The 20000-nt window shown below is 41.6% G+C and overlaps 1 protein-coding gene across 12 annotated transcripts in view; it reads left to right on the top strand.

Moving 5' to 3' along the window:
• LOC147022147 (serine/threonine-protein kinase tousled-like 1) overlaps positions 1 to 20000 on the top strand; it is a 262868-nt gene that overhangs the window by 109524 nt on the left and 133344 nt on the right. For all 12 annotated transcript variants that reach the window (XM_085892778.1, XM_085892777.1, XM_085892776.1 and 9 more), the window contains 2 exons: positions 10422 to 10514; positions 10758 to 10850. In XM_085892778.1, coding sequence (XP_085748904.1) covers positions 10422 to 10514; positions 10758 to 10850 — 186 coding nt within the window. The remainder of the gene's footprint in view (positions 1 to 10421; positions 10515 to 10757; positions 10851 to 20000) is intronic.

The raw sequence follows: 20000 nt of genomic DNA, 5'->3' as shown, positions 1-20000 counted from the left end.
TGTATGCAATCTTCCAAGTGCCCTTTTAGTTGATTATCATTATGTATTTATTTATTTATTTATTATTTTCATTCATTCATCACACAGTCCATCAAGGTGCTTGTATAAAAACGGTGTGTTCACACCGCAGTTTCTCCAGTTTATAGCAGGCTGATGAGAGACTGCTCACCGCTGTCCCTAATTGGGGTAATTCAAAGCTAATGTTTAATTTCCTAAGATGAAATATGTTACCATTTACAATTTATCCATAAAACCAACACCATGAAAATCGAAGGAAAATGATTCGATTTATTATCAAAAATGTGTTTTTTGTTGATTAGTTCACAATCAAAAAAGTAGGTCAAGAACACAAATCAAACATCAGGTGCACAACTTCAGTGCAGATCCACGATTATGATGCAAAAACATCTTGGAAGACAAAGTGGTCTTTGAGATTCTGCATTGGCAAAATTGAGCGATGATTAAAAAAGTTTTTTTCAGACTGCCATTTGACCTTCAATTCGGAGAGTTATGATTTAAATTAAGCGTAAATGTGACTTGCTCTAGGCTATCTAGAGAGGGCAATTCAGTTCTGATTGAATGTGGCATGAATAATTAACATTATTTATGCCAGATTCCTGAGTTGAGTTTTGGTGAAAATTGTTAAAATGTCTAATTTGGCCATGACCATAAAATTAGGTCAAGGTCAAAAATTATGTCAACCCGCATACTTTATATTCCCACCATTGATGCAAAATTTCATTCTGAAAGTTCCAGCGGGTTCTGAGATACAGCTTGGACATTGGTATAAAAAAGGGAGAAAAACCTAAATTGTGGTTTAGTACTCCTTGTGGTGTAATACCTTGACCTTTCACCCAGTGGGGTATGATGTAAATGAAATGTCAATGCGCCTTGCACAAGCCTATCTTGGGTTGGCAATTTTGTTCTTATTGGATAAACCTTGGTCAAGTTTTAGTGAAAAATGTGAAAATGTCTATAATTTGGTCATGATCTTAAAATTAGGTCAAGGTCAAAAAAGTAGAGCAACCCCACGGACGGTACTTTCTATTCACATTATTCATGTAAAATTTCATTCCGAAAGTCCCAAGAGTTACAGCTCGGAAATTGATACGTTTTAGAAATTTGGAGTGTTGAGAGTGCAAGAAGAAAAATAAATATATAATAATAAACATCTTTTTTTCTCTCTCTCAATGCTGGTTTCGTACTTGCGTGTGTGTGTGTGTGTGTGTGTGTGTGTGTGTGTGTGTGTGTGTGTGTGTGTGTGTGTGTGTGTGTGTGTGTGTGTCTGTGTGTGTGTGTGTGTGTGTGTGTGTGTGTGTGTGTGTGTGTGTGTGTGTGTGTGTGTGTGTGTGTGTGTGTGTGTGTGTGTGTGTGTGTGTGTTTTGACTTGATAGACAAACGTTATGTTCAAAATACTATGTGTATATATGGTATACCACCAAACAAGCGCGATCAAGGAGATGTGCAATTATTCAGCTGTTGTCTTCAGACCTGATTGGCCAATGTGGGTATTTGATGTCACTGCAGGAGTGCTGCAAGGTGACACTCTTGCGCCTTTCTTATTCATCATGGTGCTTGACTATGTCATGCGTACCACATTGATGGAAGAAGATTGTGTCACACTGCAATGCCACATGAGGAGAAGACACCCTGCTCAGAAACGATCTGATCTTGACTACACAGATGACATCGCTGCAGCTGCTGATTCACGACAATATGCACTGGGCATCCTATCAATAATTGAAGAAACAGCCACAGCAAAGTCGGTCTTCTCATGAATGCCTCAAAAACAAAGAACATGCGCATACATCATTGAACAAACGAGCAACAAACTCTTAGGGCAGCAAGTCGTGAAGTGCTTGAGACAGTTTATGACTTCATATGCTCACACTGCCTATGACACCAACAGCCGCGTTGGACAGGCATGTGGAGTAGCAAACAAAGTTGAGAAGGTATGGTGTGCCCCGCTGCAACAAATCACCAAAATCCAGCGATTTAAAGCAACAATTGAATCAATCTTACTGTATGGGTGTGAGTCGTGGACGCTGACTAGTCGTATGACTTGCAACACAGATGGCAACTACACCAAGCAACTCCGCAAAATACTCAACATACGATGGCAAGACCACGTCACAAACATTGAACTCTATGGTAATCTGCCAAAAATTTCTGATGTTGCTCGGAAGAGACTTTTGAGATTGGTGGGTCATGTTCTCTGGCATGAAGAAGAAGCGGCAAACAGCATTCCACTTGGAAAACCAACAGAAAGTTGAGTTGGCTGGCTGAATTTGACATTGATTAATATTGTCTGCAGTGACACTGGGCTGCAGACAGATGAATGAATTCTGCCGCAGCTGACAGAGCTCTTTGGGCAAATTTGACAAAGTGACTTATTTTTACCTCTGCCACCAAAGGTGAAGGAGGTTATGTTTTCACTCCTTTATGTCTGTCTGTCTCTCTCTGTTTGTCTGTACAGGATATCTCAAAAGGTTGTTGATGGATCCTGATGAAATTTTGTGGACATGATTGATGGGTGACAAGGACGAACTGATTAGATTTTGGTGAAGATCCGGATCCGGATCCGACTGCTTGAATTTTTCAGTGATTCTTCACCATTGAGAGATCGGGCTAAATTGATTTACATTTTAGCATATCTCAAAAAGTTGTGGATGGATTCGGATGAAATTAGGTGGACAGGTTGGGTGTGACCACAACAAATTGATTCGATTTCGGTGAAGAGCCAGATCTGGATCAGACTACTAGAATTTTAAAAAGTGATTCTTTGCCATTGAGAAATGGGGCTCAAAAACGATATATAGCATGTTATTTCAAAAATGTTTTGGGCCAGATATGTTCTCATGGATCAGGCATTACAGGGCGGAGGTATTCGCTCTACCGAGTCTCCTTGTTCGTGCTCTTTTCTTTTGGTGTCGTGTTTGTGATTGTCTGATCAACATTTTCCTATCTATAAACAAGAGAGCTTGGCAAGCAAATCAGGATGGTGGTCTGTATTGAATGTGTGAGATATTTTCAGGGAGACGCTCCTCACTTCTTGTTTGAAATTCACGGTTTGTTGACATGACCAACCAGCATGCAGAATGCTTATCACTTAGACTTTTATTAACGTGTATATTATACTGTAACAAGTATTCTTTGCTTGAATGTGTGAGCGCTCATAGTGAATCGTGATGAGTAATAAGGGGAGGGGGAAAGGTGAAGGGTTATGGGAGAGTTGGGGGTGGGTGTGTTTGTCTCACATTCCAGGTCTGAGGTTATGTTTTTTCTGATCCATGGATTTAAACAATTGAATTTTATTTCTCGATTAAAACTTTGTAAAGCAATAAAGTTTCTGACATGCCATCATGTCTCTACTGTTTTCAGACATGTATTAATGAGCTTGGTCTATCTGTTAGTAATTTCAGGAGATGCTGTGATGTGCCATTTATCATAAATATTTGGTTCCACTATTTTATTGAAGAGTAGGAATGTGAATGGTGAAAATATCACAATACAGTAAGTTCTCCTACAACATTGGTAATGTGTCCATAAAAACTGTGACGTGGGAAACTACGTTGCTGGAAACTAATTTTCCCATTTAAATTAATCTAAATAACATTTATTATGTGCCAGGTTGCTATTTTTATGCACTAAAAACACTTTTAATGAGTCCAAAACCACATATTTTTGTACATTTCCATTCAATAACATCATAACATAAAATTTAGTACTTGCATTGGTGGAACAGCATCCCAGGCATACTTGTACCAGGTGTACTTGTACATTATATCGACTGTACTTGTAAGGATGCAAAGAGCAATGCAACCATATCATTTCGACCCAGATCGTTTGGAATATCCTTCATGCCAGTGGTTTGAGGGTTAGAAGACCACTGTTCTACATATCTTTAACACGGCACCATCGACGACAGCATATGCAATGTGTCATGCTCAGCACACATCACAATTGGATGGTTAACCTTGGCGTCATGGTCATTTTATCGATGTTTCCGTGTTCTGCCTCGACTTCGGTGATGGACATGCTCTAGTGTCAAGATGAAGTGGAGAGGACTTGCTCATTGTGCCAGCTGGCAGCATGATCAGTTTGGTGGGGGGAGGCTAACTCTGGGATGGTATTCAAGTTGACCTATGAACTCCTGTTGTCGTCATTCGGAAGTCTGTTATGATTGGTGTCGGATGCAGGAATGAGCTCAATGCACTTGTCATCCCTCTTGCCCAACAGCAAGGTCCATAATTCGTTATTATTGATGGCAGTGCCTACCCACACAGCGCACATGTTGTCAGTGCTGCACTCCCGGAAGAACACTCAAAGGGGTTGCACAATCTTCGTACTTAGATAAGATTGAATATGCTTTGGACATCCAAGGGAGGCGTGTTTGTGATTTCCAAGTCTGTTCACGGTTGCTTGATCAACTTGAGTCTGGAAGTGGCCCTGGTCGTTATTAAAGCAATATCTGCCAATATAAACCTCTGTGAAAATTTTCAGACTGGCCATTTTGCCACTTTACACTTTCATTTCAGACAGCTATGTTGTTTTTGCATGACAACTAACTTTGGCTTCCACTGATATCATTTTTGTTTATGGACTGTTCAGATCAATGTGTTGGGATGCTTCGACCAGAATATGAACACCTTTTACTTTACCATACAAACAATACAAGCTGTAAATACTCATGTTGCTTAATTTTTGGCAGGATCATAGTTGGGCCCCTTAGACACATCACACCAATACAAAGTTTAATTACATAAAACACCATTTGTTTTCATAACGTGCCTATGAATTAACCGTTGGCCAAAGTTCGAAGAAAATTTGAGGGCTAAAGTGTGAAAATGGTAGTTTCATAGCTTTTGTGTTTTTTCTGTGCCTACTATTATATTCAAGATTAGAAGACTTCTTTGTCGGAGTCAGGACTAGAAAAAAAAATTCTTGAAAATGCATGAAAATTGCATTTATTTTGGTGCACATGCCAGAAATATATGAGTAATGCTTCAGTCACATTTGGCTCGGCGGCCATAGGGTCTAAAAAATCTACGGCCACTAGCAATTATAGGGCGGCTGCAGTATTTCCACAGTTACACAATGTAGCAGTCACATATGTTTTTATTTTTTGGGTAGCCACACGGGGTATTTAGAAATTGTGGAGACCGAAAACGTGGGGGTGCCGTATGGTCTTTGATTTGATGTCGCACGCTGACCTTAGGGCATCCCTGCGGCGGTCATAGAATTTTCAAGGCAGATGCAAGGTAGCCTCAAGGTGCCCGCAAGGCGACCGCAAGGAGGCCCTAAGGCGAACTTGAAAATAGTGCGGCCGCCAAATTTTTTGGGGGGGTTGGCATAATTCATTTTTCATTGATAAGAGCCTATGGAAAACTCACGATTAACGCAAGCCCACCGTACGCCCTACGTATGGTCGACATGGAACAAATCTACGTCATGGCTACGGCTTGTCGAATTGCTACGGCTAACCTAGAAATGAAAAAAGTTATAACTCCGCGCTTTAATTCCATGGAGACCCCTACAGCCTGTAAAAGATAGCCGTACGGCGTAGGGTCACCCTGAGGCCACCTCAGAAACTCTGCGGCCGCCGCACGTTTCTGTCAATTCGGGGGGGGGGGTACGGCCGCCGTATCCTAGCCGTAGAGCAAATGTGACTCATGCTTAAGCAAAGTACAGTTGAATGGTGTCGACATTTAGCTTTTCCACAGTGTGGAGTTTTCACATTTTGGAGGCGAGGCAATCAAATTAAGCATAAAAATACATTTTGCACCAAAATTAAGTATTATGATTTTAAATGCAGTACTTTACTGGGTATAAGCCAAAGTAATTTATTAAAACCAAAACCTATCGTCGTATTACGCACAAGGTGAGATGAATTAACGTTTTTGTGTCACTTCTGGCAAAAAGACGATGAAGGGAGTAAATTTCTGGTGGACTACGTTTGTTAAAAATGAAGCTAGCAGGATAGCTCCGAGGTGGCTCATTCGCCACATTCAATTCTTCACCTGACTAGGAATTGTCAGTCTGGTATTTTGCGGGAAGGTCATTAAATGAATGAGTACCCCACCCATCGGATGGGATGTCAAGCTGTGATCTCATCTCCCAGCATTTGCTGCTGCATCGTGTGTCTCTTGGCCAAATTCCAAATTTCTTCCCTGACTTGGTGGTAATCCTTGCCATGAGACTCCTTCAACAGCATGATGAACCTACCTACTGGCAGAATGCCAATAAGAAAGCTGATACCATCACCCAATACTCTTAAAAACAGCTCTTCTCATGAAAACCGGTTCAGGGGTCTCTGCACGTGTGGTGAAAATCTGATCTCATTTCCACCTTATAAAGCTGAGTTTTCCAAACCTCATATGCCAAGTTTTATGTTATTGTGTCTTGTGTAAGTGCTGCTTTGGTATACTGTTCTATATTTCATGTTAATTACTTCGTTGTTTTTGCTATTTGTTTCGTATACCACCGACCTGCCTGCGGTGAGAGAGTGAGAGACCCAAAGACTCAGCCTCATCGTGGGAGACACCAATGATCGGAAATGCCTTGGTTTCCACAGCGTGAAGCCAAGAAAGGTGAGAAGCGGGAGCACCAGCCCAGAGGGGAGAGCAGTACTCCATCAGGCTGTGGACGAAAGCTTTGTATATGATCAGGAGCTCAGGTGGGCCGAGGAAGGACCTTGCATGACAGAGGATGCCCAGTCGGTGACTGGCTTTGGAGGCCAGATTGGAAATGTGGCTTTCCATCCATTGTTGGGAGAGCAGAAGCAGCATATCCAGTGTAATGTGACCTGGTCTGAATCCAAATTGATGATCGGAAATCAAGCCATTGGAGAAGAGGAAGGATTTGATGTCTGAAGCGATGATGGATTCCATAACCTTGCTGATGATTGGGAGAAGGCTGATTGGTCTGTAGTTGCAGGGATCTGTTTTTGCACCTTTTTTATGCAGGGTGGTAATGTTAGCTGATTTCCAAGCAGATTGTAGATGACCTTGAGCAAAGGAGAGGGGAATAGAACAGAGAGAGGATGAGCAAGAGCAGCAGAGCAGGTTTTTAGGACACGTGGGCTGATGCTCCCTTCTTGAATTTCATTCTGCTTTTGGGTCTCATAGCCTTCCCCGTCATACCCAACTGTTCCTGAGCTCTGTGTCTTTTGCACCTGAAGAGGTGGAGAAGGTTCTTTCAACCCTCGACTCTGACTCTGCAACGTGACCAAACAGCATCAGCTCAGTTTTCCTAAAAACCTTCTCTGCTGCTCTTTCCCATCCTCTCTCTGCCATTTTCACCCTGTCATTTGCACTCTTCCCAGGCAAAAATAATAGTCCTTTCCTGAAGTAATTCTCTGCAGACTACTGTAGTATAGTAGACCTGTGCCCAACTGTAGACCTGTGCCCAACTGTAGTATATGAGAGTACAACTCTCACATATACGAGAGTTCTAACTTGCATTTTCGCCTTGGGGTCATCTGCCATCTTCCTGGAGATCTTCCACTGTCTGGAACCCCCCCCCCTCCAATCTACTTTCTTAACAACTGTCTTGAGGAATTCAGTTATTCAAACTCCTGGGTCTCACTATCAACCATGATCTTTCTTGGACAAACCATGTTTCAAAGTTGACCTTCAAAGCCAGCCACCAACTGGGCATCCTCTGTCATACAAAGTTCTTCCTTGGCACACCTGAACTCTTATCCACATACAAGGCCTTCGTCCGCAGCTTGATGGAGTACTGGAGAGCCGGCTCCTCTGCCTCAGATCTTGCTCAGCTTGTCGCCATGGAAACCAAGGCCTTCAAGTTTATTGGAATCTCCCACGATGTAGCTGAGTCTATATGGGTCTATCACTATGCCATCACAGCCAGGTTGGTGGTCTGTCTGTCTTCTACCGCCTCTCTTCTGGTCTCTCACCCTCTGCTCTTTCCGTGCATTGTTTCCCCCAGGTTTCTGCAGGGCACACAGTCCACAATCATCCTGCTTCTTGGTTAAATCACCATCTCAAATTATGAGATGTTTCTCATCAAATTCTGGTTAAATAATGCTTTCCTCCAGATCGTCACCATCTCAAATTGTCCCGGATCCAAAACCATGATCTTTTCTACCGTCGTTAACCCCACTCCCACTCCCACCCCATCCCATACCAATTCCTCCTCTTTCCAAATTTCTAGTATATCCTCATGACGGTTTCCTTCTCTATCCATGTTGTCCACCCTATGCATCTTCTCCTGTTCCTCATTCGTCCCCACACCCATTGTTTGTCCAAGTCTGCCTCTATCTTAGCCTTCAACTTTGTTGTTGACGTTTCCCCCTCTCAACTGTTCCTTTGTCCTGTTGTGTCCTGATCCATCCAGTGTACTAATTCTAGTTCTTCCACGAACTTCGACTATGTATACAAAAAAAAAAGACCAATATTGGTAATCTACGTATCTATCTATTTTTCGTTGGAAGTGTCTCAGGTTTACAGAGGAGCATCTCCATAATACCCTTGTTCATCCGTCCATCTGTGTGTGACACAATTTTCCACCCATTGGTTGGATCACTGGCCTGACTCAATAAACAATTGTATCCTGAAAAATCACATGGCTGCTATGTTGGTAATATACCAAACCAAAGTGCCCTTCGTTGCTATCAAATTTACCATGCCCTCCCTATAGTTTTCCCCCCCCCTCCAGTCTAAAACTACCAAAGCGACTGTTAAAAAGATCATCAAATATCGAAAGCTTGGAGCCGATAGGCATCAAGGGCCTTGTGAAGGCCACAGTAAGTATAGGCTTCAGGATTCAGTCCTCAATTTTCAGGCCTCTGTTGTCAGCCTATGGGTAAGTGCAATTGGAATCTATCCGAGCTATAACAATGATGTATTGTATATGCACATAGGCAGTGGGCATGTTTTTGCTTCAAACCTGGGTTGGGTTTTTTTTCTTTGGTTTTTCTGATGCAATCGAGGCAGTGGTCTGTTGCCTACACACTGCCCAAATAACTGTAGCATTCTCTCAAGCAATGGCTTTTACCGCAGGACCCATGGGTCCTTGCTATTTTCTCTTCAAAACAACTCGACCAGGGACCATAAAAGGCGTGTTATTATAAAGGTATTTGTCCGATGAGTTCTGGGAATCTTGCAAGATTGTGAAAGAAAACATCCGTCGTCATTTACTTTCAATAATGTGTACACTGTATATGCAATGATTGGTTTTGGATCGTTTATTGGCACAATTAGGCTGCTCATCGTCGCTTGAGAGTTTCAATTCCATAGGATTTCCACACATCTCGAGTTAGGAAGTATTGGTATACTTTTGCTTGAATTGCAAGGACTTTAGGAGTCATTGGATAGTTTGTGGATTTCTGATCCAAATATTATGAGCGATATTTGTTCAGAATGGAACGTCAAATGGGTCAATCCAACCTACATTTCATCACTTTGTGGCTCCATCGGGGCAAGTGAACATATAATGTGTTGCCTACCATAAAACCAAATTGTTTAATACACTTTGTATATCACATCCTTTGAAAATATCTTTAGGCAGTTGGGCATTCACAATTGAGCATGTTGGAAAACTTGCATTTTTCATAATTTAATTAGTTCATTGGAAAGCCCACTCACTTGTGGTCTGTTATTATCCCCACACTATTTGAAAAATACCTGGGGGATATTGCAATCCTTTTTGTCTGTCTGTCTGTCTGTCTGTGAATGCGTGGTGTTGGCTTAATGGTTAGGGGTGGTGGGCTTGGGATCCTTGGGTCCTGAGTTCAAATCCCACTCAACAATTGAATTAATACCAGGTGGGGTTGACGCAGCCTGTCATCCTTCTGAGGTCAGAAAAATGAGTACCAGCTTGCTGGGATGATTGTTCCATTTGAGTATCCTGCCGTCGGAGTGGCGACCTGTCCAGGATTGTGCCCAATAGCCCAGGAGACCGCTTCGGCAGCACCGACACACTCTACAGAGTATGGTCCTAATGGAATGAAATGTCTGTCTGTCATGCTCGGAATACCAAAAATGCAATTCTGGACACTTTTTAAAACATTTAAAATGAAACTTTGTGCTGTATATGCAATCAACATTGGGCGACACATGAAATTGGATTTGATTTCTGGTTCTTGCCCCGGAGGGGGTGGGGGGGGGTATTTGGGTCACAGGGGTCAAAACGGGAAATTTTTTTTTTGACTCAAAAATTGATATTGGGTCATTCCAGGTGGAACTTTTTGCTCTCTTTCAACTTTGCTTTCGGTGGTAAGTGTATGGATTTGCGATGACACACCATCGACTTCAGTCTACTGTTTGTTTATTTCTGACATGCATGTTTGTAACATGTTTATTTCCAATTTTATTTCGATTTTTAGAAACACAACTTATGTATGATTCGAAAACACTTTGGAGTCATTTGCCATGAATCATCTGCTTGTTTCCCATCAGGCACCCCAGGGCAGCCCAACCTCTTGTGTGAATGATCTGCTGGCAGTCCCTTACCAGCCACTCCCATTGCCTGGAGCTCCAAAGGCCGCCCAGGTACAAGAGTGATGTCGTTGGTCTGCGGTGTATCGCTCTGTTTCAACATTCATGTCGATGATAATTGGTCTTTCAAGCAAGGAATTTTGCTTGGCTTTGCGTTCAGCTTTCGGATTCTCTTCCCTGCATTAAATGGTTATCCTGTGCTTGTTTAAGGCAATGAAAATCCGATATGTTCGTGCGTACGTGGAAAACTTGTAAAGAATGTTTATCAGTGCGTGTCGTTTGCTCTGCTCCCATCAGACTGATATGACGATGGAAAATATAAAGGCATTGGAGAGCAGCAAAAGTTCTGATCTGGAGAAAAAGGAGGGTAGAATAGATGACCTCCTACGGGTAAGACTTGAAATCTTTCCTTTGGTTCTCACATCTTTCTGATGTTTGTTTTACTGTGAAAAATATTTTGCTATTTAATTAAGCTTGTTGATTAATGGATCTCAGGGTTGTGATGAAGAAATAGAAATGTTCTACTATTATTATTATTATTATTATTATTATTATTATTATTATTATTTTTGGCCTGATAACATTATTTTGATGAATTTATTTCGTTGATTCCATAGTGTTGTTTCATTTTTCTTTATTATTGTTCACAAAGTTGAGATCACCTGAAGAGCGCATGTTGGTGTACACCTTTTAAATCCTCTTGTTGGAATGTTGGAGAGTGAGATTCAGACTTTTTTTTCCTCTTTATTTAACACGAATAGTCCAAATGGGAATATAGTTGGTGAAAATTTCCAGAGAGAGAGATTATGATGCTGCAAAAGCATTCTTTAAAATAAACAAAACAGGTGAATTAAACCAGAATAAGCCGGTTCTCGCAGGTACACACTCGGTGGAGTGCATGCCTCTGCCAGGATGAACAGTTTACGTTTTGTATCTTACTGATAAGCTGGATCTGGATCCGGATGTGAATCCAAATCTAATCAGCTTGATCTTGTCACCTACCTAACTCATCCATCAAGTTTTGTCATAACTCATCCACAACTTATTGAGACATCATGCCATTTTTCATTTGTGCTCCCATCTCTCAATGGTGAAGAATCACTTGAAGAAGTAAAAACTTCTCTGATCCAATTCTGGTTTTGGATCTTCACCAAAATTGAGAGAATTTGTTCTTCTCACACACCCAACCTGCACATCAAGTTTCATTCCCATCCATCCACAACTTCTTGAGATATCCTGCTCACAGACAAACATACAGACCGGGGTGAAAACATAACCTCCATCCACATTCGATGGCGGAGGTTATATACCCAGATTAATTATAATCTGAATCAAACTAAAATGACTTATTGACTAAGATTCATAAATTAACTGTGAGAACTTTTAACATGCCATAGAGTATACCAGCATCTGTAATTCTGCAGGAGGCATGTGGCACCATTCTTCCATGAGGAAGTCTATCAACTCACAACTGTTTGATGGAGGTGGAAATCTCTGTCTTGGGCGTCATTCCAAAATATCCCATTAATGCTCGATTGGGTTCAGATCTGGTGACTGAGAAGGCCATGTCACTTGGATAATATCAGTGTCAATGCCATCAAACCATTGTGTGACCACACGTGCTCTGTGGAAAACTATTATTTTGAGTCTTGTCGAGTTTCGTAGCTTTGGCACGTTGTTTGTTAATATTAGCTGCAAGAGAGACATTCCGAATTGGTGGAAAAAAAATATATGTTGGTGGCCTAATAATTTTGCATGGTACTGTGCGCTTTTTAAAATTATTTTTTAATAAACATAGTCGAGGCTAATGGAAGAGCTGGTACACTGAACGGATTGAGATGAAACAGACAACAGGATGCAAAACACACATGCATGGGTGGACAAGATGGATACAGAAGGACATTCCAAGGAGGGGAAACTGGAAAATTGGAAGGATTGATTTTGGTGCGTTAACGAGGTACAATATATATATATATAATATATATATATATATATATATATATATATATATATATATATATATATATATAATATATATATATATATATATGTGTTCTCCGACCTGAGACGAACGCTGTGACATCACCACCACAAAGCAAGTACTGTCTGCAACTCCTGGAAGAGCTATCTCACAGCGCTAATTACAAAGATACAAGTTGAGATACTTATAACAAAGATATAATTTCAGATATGTGTACTGTACTGTACTGTCGGACCCTGACATTCGTGGTTTTGCTATGCGCAGGTCATAAAGTGTGACCTGCTTCTACATTCACGTATTCATGTTTTTTATTTATTTATATATATATATATATATATATATATATTTATGTTTTTAACCTTTTGAACCCTGAGCTCCTTGAACCTTCGTGACCCCCCCCCACCCCACTCCACCCTGGGCTCCCTATAGAAAAATCACTGAAAAGTTGTAATTTGTTTTATTTTGGTTTTTTTGCCTGTAAAAATGTTTTTCTAGTTCTGTAATTACAAATAAATGATATTTTGAACAAAAGACTGTCTTACTTACTTCTTTTTTTGAGTTTATCACCATTCCTCTACTTTGTGGTGCCAGTCAAATCGGCAGTTATTGCCCGGCTTTCCGATACACCAGAATTCTCCATAGTACATGCACCAGTGTTTTGTCTTGCAACGTTTTGGCAAGTCCTTATCCTTTGCCCTAGGGTTCCTTTGCTTAGCTCTAAGGTATTTCTCTCTGCACATAATACAACTATTATTAGTAGTCTCATGTGGAGCCTTTTCTACATCATGGTGAGCATCCCGTTTCAGTCGTTGCTAGTCATGAAACTTCTGAGCATCAATTACCAAATGTTGCTCCAGTAGATTGAACATCTCCTACAAGTTCCTGACAGTTTCTCTATTAACAAATGGAAAATGACTACTCTCTTGTTTGGTGGAGTATGGAGCTTTATGAAACCGATCAGTATGCAGCCAACATGAATTTTGCTACATTATACACAACCCATATGAAGAATTTTATTACCAAGCATCTTGGATATTTATAGTGGTGGTGGTGGCATTCTGCAATCCAGTAATTTAGTCATTTTTTCTGTCCCCCCCCCCCCTCCCCATATAAGCATTATAGGCCTTCACTACTTTTGGACAAGTTACAGGAATCTTTCTTTTTTCAGGACCATTATCTCGCTGAACATGTTCAGTCGAGGAAGAGACCTATTGACGTGACAAACTATATGGGTCACTTGTCACACCAAACTACAACAGCAAAAAACCCATTGAATATAATTTCCCATTTTCGTTTTTGCATTCCATTGTTTCTCCTAAAAGGAGTCTAGGGAAATTCTCTTCTGTTGGTCATAGTTGTTCCACACATCCTTATCCCTTGTTTTATGATCAAATACTCAACCAGCTGAGCTGAAGTGTAAAATCTGTTGGTGTCGAGGGAATAATTATGTTCTGAGAACTTGTCAGTCATTCAGACAACCAATTTTCCTGTAACCCCAAGGTTATTGAAAGCTTCTGAATCATATCTCCTCCGTGTAAACTTCAGCAGTGCAAATATACCATTTTTCACCATCACATCGTCAAAGTCTTGATTCCCAAACAGATCGGCTTGTCCTTCATCTACTATTTGAATGACAGTTTGTTCCAGATTGTGAACTTTCATTTGATGAGGGAATTATCCCCAATAAAAACAAAGTAATGCTTGAATTTGTCAATCAAATAATTGAACACTGGGTGGGTCTTGTATATTTTATGTTTTGTCAAGCTGGGGATCATCCTCATTTACACAATGTCGGAGAGACCAGATTTCAACGAATCATTCTCTTGTCATGACCTTTAGAAAACCAGGCGTGTAAGTAAGCGTCGTGTCCTTAGACCGCCAGTACTGCTCGTACCTATCTTTATGTAGCAACATTTCCATGGTGACTCGGAGCCCAAAAAATGCCTTCAACTGTGCCAAAGTCAGAGGCTTTTGTTGGAAAGATTTTACTGCATAATTGTTTAGTTTGACTACACGTTCAGCTTGGCGATTAGTCTCTCAGAAGGAAATCCTAAATAACGTTATCCCAGAACAAGCTAACATGGTCAAGTGCAGTACTTTCCACATTTATTGCATTTGTTAATTTTTTTAGGCCCTGGTTTCCCATTAGGTGTAAACTGGCATTCATTGAACCCTGCAGTGACTTTGAACCAAAGACTGGGGGGGGGGGGGGGAGGGCTTGTCGTGTGCACAATGATGGGCCGACTGGCATGTGTATCAAAGCGTATGCACAGTAAAAGCTTCCCTCGCAATCACACTTCCAACGAGACTCGCGGCACGTACATCAGGACTGGAAGTGGTTGAAAAACCACACAAGTCATACAGCACTCGAGTGCAGGCAGCTGCGCAGCAGAACCGACTGCCGTGTCGGCCAAATCGTGTGCATAGCAATAACCTCCCTTGCACTTCCTGAGCCATTAGCGGTGACACAAACTGAAGATTAGGTGAAAAAAGTGGAACTGCTAATTGCTCAGGAAGTTGCTCTTGATATGTTTGTAAACAAAAGTATGTGGTGGCCAGTTCTGACCAACCGCCAGGGTTTATGGAGGTTTGAATCGTGGCTGGTAAAACAGCCGTGAGAGTTCAAAGGGTTCATTTTTATTGATTTTTTTAATTTTTAAAAATACACTTTAGGTCTGTTCTCTGATATCCACCATCACTGATATTAATTCAGCCTGGGAATTCTTTGACAGAAAACTACTCGTGCTTATGCACAGGTTTATCCTATCTGGTTTTCAATTATCTTACCCATCCTCCTGCTCTTGGTAAAACTACAGAATATCCCTGAACTACAGTGATGACAGAAGTAAATAGACACTTTAAATTTCTTCATTTCATCTGTATAAATATTTTTTTCTCAGTTTTTCTCTAATTTATACTAATATTCAACTATTTCGTTCCAGAAACGAGTTCCTGGGTATTGCATGACAATTAATTATGCCTCAAACCCAGGGAGCATACAAACTTTCTGATTTTCAAAGAGGACGAATTGTGGGCCATTCGGCAGGTGGAGTCAGCCAGCATCAGATAGCTCAGAACCTTGGCATTCCACTTTCTACGGTCAATCAAGTGATTGTGCAATTCACCAGCAAAGGCAAGGAATCTACAGCTTCCTGTTCTGGTTGATCTGGGCCCTCAGAAAGGTGTCTTTGAGCTGTCAAGCGGTCCATTGAGAAAACTTCCCGTTGCAAGGCAGCAGATGTTGCAGAGGAGGTCCAAGTTAGCTCAAGAACTGCCGTGTGGTACCTTCATCAACTGGGCTACTATGGGAGAGCAGCTCGGAGAAAACATCTTCTTAGACCAGCCAGCATTCAAAGGAGAAAGAAGTGGGCTGACGAGATGGCCACCAGACCCTTGGAGTTTTGACAGACTGTCATTTTTTTTCAGATGAGTCCCAATTTACTCAATTTTCCGACAGTGGACATGTATGGGTCTGGGCACTTCCCAGTCAAGAGTTCTCTTTGATCCAATTGCAGTCAACTGTTTAACACGGTGGTTTTTCAGTGATGGTCTATCTGTCTTCTCCACTGGTCAGATGGTCAAAACAACACTGTTTATGGAAGATAGAGCTCCATGCCACACTGCAAAAAAGACCAGAGAATGGCAGAACAGAAATGGGATCAAGTGACTTACATGGCTCCTGACATGAATCCCATTGAACACCTCTGGGCCATATTGGATCGAGCTGAGCCGAAAAAGTCCAGGAAACCAACATCATGGCCAGAATTGCTAATTTGTTTGTGTGAAGTCTGGGCAGAAATCCCACAAGAGAAAATTTCAGAACTCATTAGTTCTATGTCTGAAAGAGTTAAAGCATTGAAATCTGCAAATGGCAAGTCCACAAAATACAAGTGTATGTATTAAAATGGATCAAATATACTTCAAATGTTCAATAAATAAATACTTTTTAAATCATGGTGTCTATTTACTTCTGTCGTGTCTGTTTTCAGACATATCAGCTTCCTTTCAGTCATCAGCAAGGTCATGGAATCTATTATCGCATTTGACATAAAATCATTCCTTTTTTCCATCAGCCCCGTCTCGGATCATAAAATCGGATTCAGACCTGGTCACTCCACCTTGGACATGCTGCTTCTACTCTCCAAACAATGTATGGAGGCTCTCAATATTTCAGACATGAGATCAGGGCCATCTCTCTCGACATATCTCGAGCTTTTGATACTGTCTGGCATCTTGCCTTGCTCTCCAAACCCTCTGCCTATGGAATCTAAGGTCAACTCCATTGTTGGATTACTGACTTCCTCCACTCTCGTAGCTAATGTGTGGCTCTCAATGGAACCCTTTCATCTCCTCTCCCTGTCAAGGCTGGAGTACCCCAAGGCAGTGTTCTAGGCCCCATATTATTCCTAATCTTCATCATTGATCTCACTCTCTGGAAAATCCTCTTTATCTCCTTGATGATGACTCCACTCTCTGCCGTGGCATATCTCTTCCTACTGACAGACAGGCAGCAGCCTCTTCCCTCTCCTCAGACCTTGCCAAAATCACAAACTGGTCAAACACAATTTTGCTTACGTATCCATATTTGTCCACCCGTTGCGTTCTCCCTTATGCCTCATCATTACCTGCAACCCTTGTTTGTCCATCTCTGACTACTTTCTCCTTCCGCCCTGCTGTTGGTGTTTCCCCTTTCCCCTGCTGTTCCCTTTGTTATGTTGTTTCCTGATTTGTTCTGTGTTATTGCTCTTCCACCAGCCTAGACTATGTTATTTTGAACAATAATAATAAAATTAACCTGTGACCCGACATTTGTGGATTCGACATTCACGGCATTTTTCAGAAACGTATCCCCTGTGAATGTCGGGGTCCAACAGTATATGTACAGTGGGGAGAACAAGTATTTGATACACTGCTGATTTTGCAGGTTTTCCCACTTACAAAGCATGTCGAGGTCTGTAATTTTTATCATAGGTACACTTCAACTGTGAAAGACGGAATCTAAAACAAAAGTCCTGAAAATCACATTGTATGATTTTTCAATAATTAATTTGCATTTTATTGCATGAAATAAGTATTTGATCACCCACCAACCAGTAAGAATTCCGGCTCTCACAGACCTGTTAGTTTTGGCTTAAAGAAGCCCTCCCATTCTCCACTCATTACCTGTATTAACTGCACCTATTTGAACTCGTTATCTGCATTAAAGACAGCTGTCCACACTCAATCAATCGGACTCCAACCTCTCCACAATGGGCAAGACGAGAGAGCTGTCCAAGGACATCAGGGACAAAATTGTAGACTTGCACAAGGCTGGAATGGGCTACAGGACAATGGGCAAGCAGCTTGGTGAGAAGGCAACAACTGTTGGCGCAATTATTAGAAAAGGGAAGAAGTTCAAGATAACAGTCAATCTCCCTCGGTCTGGGGCTTCCATGCAAGATCTCACCTCGTGGAGCCTCAATGATCATGAGAAAGGTGAGGGATCAGCCCAGAACGACACGGCAGGACCTGTTCAATGACCTGAAGAGAGCTGGGACCACAGTATCAAAGAAAACCATAAGTAACACACTATGCCGTCATGGATTAAAATCCTGCAGCGCATGCAAGGTCCCTCTGCTCAAGCCCGTGCATGTCCAGGTCCGTCTGAAGTTTGCCAATGACCATCTGGATGATCCAGAGGAGGAATGGGCGAAGGTCATGTGGTCTGATGAGACCAAAATAAAGCTTTTTGGTTTAAACTCCACTCGCCGTGTGCACACCGGAAGAAGAAGGATGAGTAAACCCCAAGAACACCATCCCAACCGTGAAGCATGGAGGTGGAAACATCATTCTTTGGGGGTGCATTTCTGCAAAGGGGACAGGACGACTGCACCGTATTGAGGGGAGGATGGATGGGGCCATGTATCGCGAGATCTTGGCCAACAACCTCCTTTCCTCAACAAGAGCATTGAAGATGGGGCGTGGCTGGGTCTTCCAGCATGACAACGACCCGAAACACACAGCCAGGGCAACTAAGGAGTGGCTCCGTAAGAAGCATCTCAAGGTCCTGGAGTGGCCCAGCCAGTCCCCAGACCTGAACCCAATAGAAAATCTTTGGAGGGAGCTGAAAGTCTGTGTTGCCCAGTGACAGCCCCGAAACATGAAGGATCTGGAGAAGATCTGTATGGAGGAGTGGGCCAAAATCCCTGCTGCAGTCTGTGCAAACCTTATTAAGAACTATAGGAAACGTCTGATCTCTGTAATTGCAAACAAAGGTTTCTGTACCAAATATTAAGTTCTGTTTTTCTGATGTATCAAATACTTATTTCATGCAATAAAATGCAAATTAATTATTTAGAAATTATACAATGTGATTTTCAGGATTTTTTTTTTTAGATTCCGCCTTTCACAGTTGAAGTGTACCTATGATAAAAATTGCAGACCTCTAGTGCTTTGTAAGTGGGAAAACCTGCAAAATCGGCAGTGTATCAAATACTTGTTCTCCCCACTGTATATATTTAAGGAAAAAAGTTCCTGTGCTTCATTTACATTTCTGTGAAATGAGAAATGAAAACAAACTTGTAACATTGCTTGGTCACATCAATATATAGTGTTTGATAATCATGAAATCAACATGAGAAAATCAACATGTGTGCAAGATGTGTCTCCAGAAACTCGAAGAGGGGTGCAGTCAAAAATCAGTTAATAGCTCTGTATCTGGTGTGATCACCATTTGCATTGACACACTATTGACAATGACGCCTCATTGAGTACACAAGACGGTTGAAGATGGCTTGAAGGACATCATTCCAGATCTTTACCAAGGCATGCCGCAGGTGGGCCAACGTCGCTGGCTGGTTTTTAAGAGGGCACAATCGTCTTTCCATTTCATCCCACAAATATTCTATGGGAGAAAGATCAGACGAAACAGCTGGCCAGGGAAATGTGGGAATGTTCTGTTGCGCGATGAAGTCGGTGACCACTCGTGCGACGTGGGATCACGTATTATCCTGTTTAAGTGTAACGTAATGTCCATGAACCTGCTGGAGCGGGAGGACATGAGAACGGAGAACTTTATCACGGCACTGAATACCTGTCAAATTGCTATTAATTATCTCCATCTGGGTTCTATGATGTGTCGTAATGCTTCCCATACCATCACATTTCCACCACTGAACGACGAACACAACACACACATTGGTGTAACATTCCCCTTCCTGTTGATAAACGTGACAATAGCTATCACCACTGTCAATATGGAACCTCGACTCTTCTGTAAGAGGATAGCATCCCAATCTTGTCTTCTGAACCCCAACCCCTTCTTGTCTTCTCACAGCTTAATTGCTGTCAAAGGTGCTTCCACCATGTATTTACTTAAGGGGGTGGACACTTATTCAATGAAGATATTATATTTTGGAATTTTTAGTTAATTTTCTGAAATTTGTGGAATTTATTTTTCACTTGGAAATTGTGGGTTACGTTGTTTAAATAAAGGTGGGAAAAGTCTGTTTTAATGAAATTTAATTCCAGGCTATAAAGCAACAAAAGGTGAAAAATTTGAAAGGGGGTGTGGACTTTTA

The sequence above is a fragment of the Eptatretus burgeri genome, chromosome 8 (genome assembly GCF_056783735.1).
Source record: "Eptatretus burgeri isolate ZD-2024b chromosome 8, Ebu_testis_v1, whole genome shotgun sequence".
Classification (NCBI taxonomy): domain Eukaryota; kingdom Metazoa; phylum Chordata; class Myxini; order Myxiniformes; family Myxinidae; genus Eptatretus; species Eptatretus burgeri.
The sequence above is the reverse complement of the archived record's forward strand: the minus strand, read 5'-3'. Positions and strand labels throughout refer to the sequence as shown.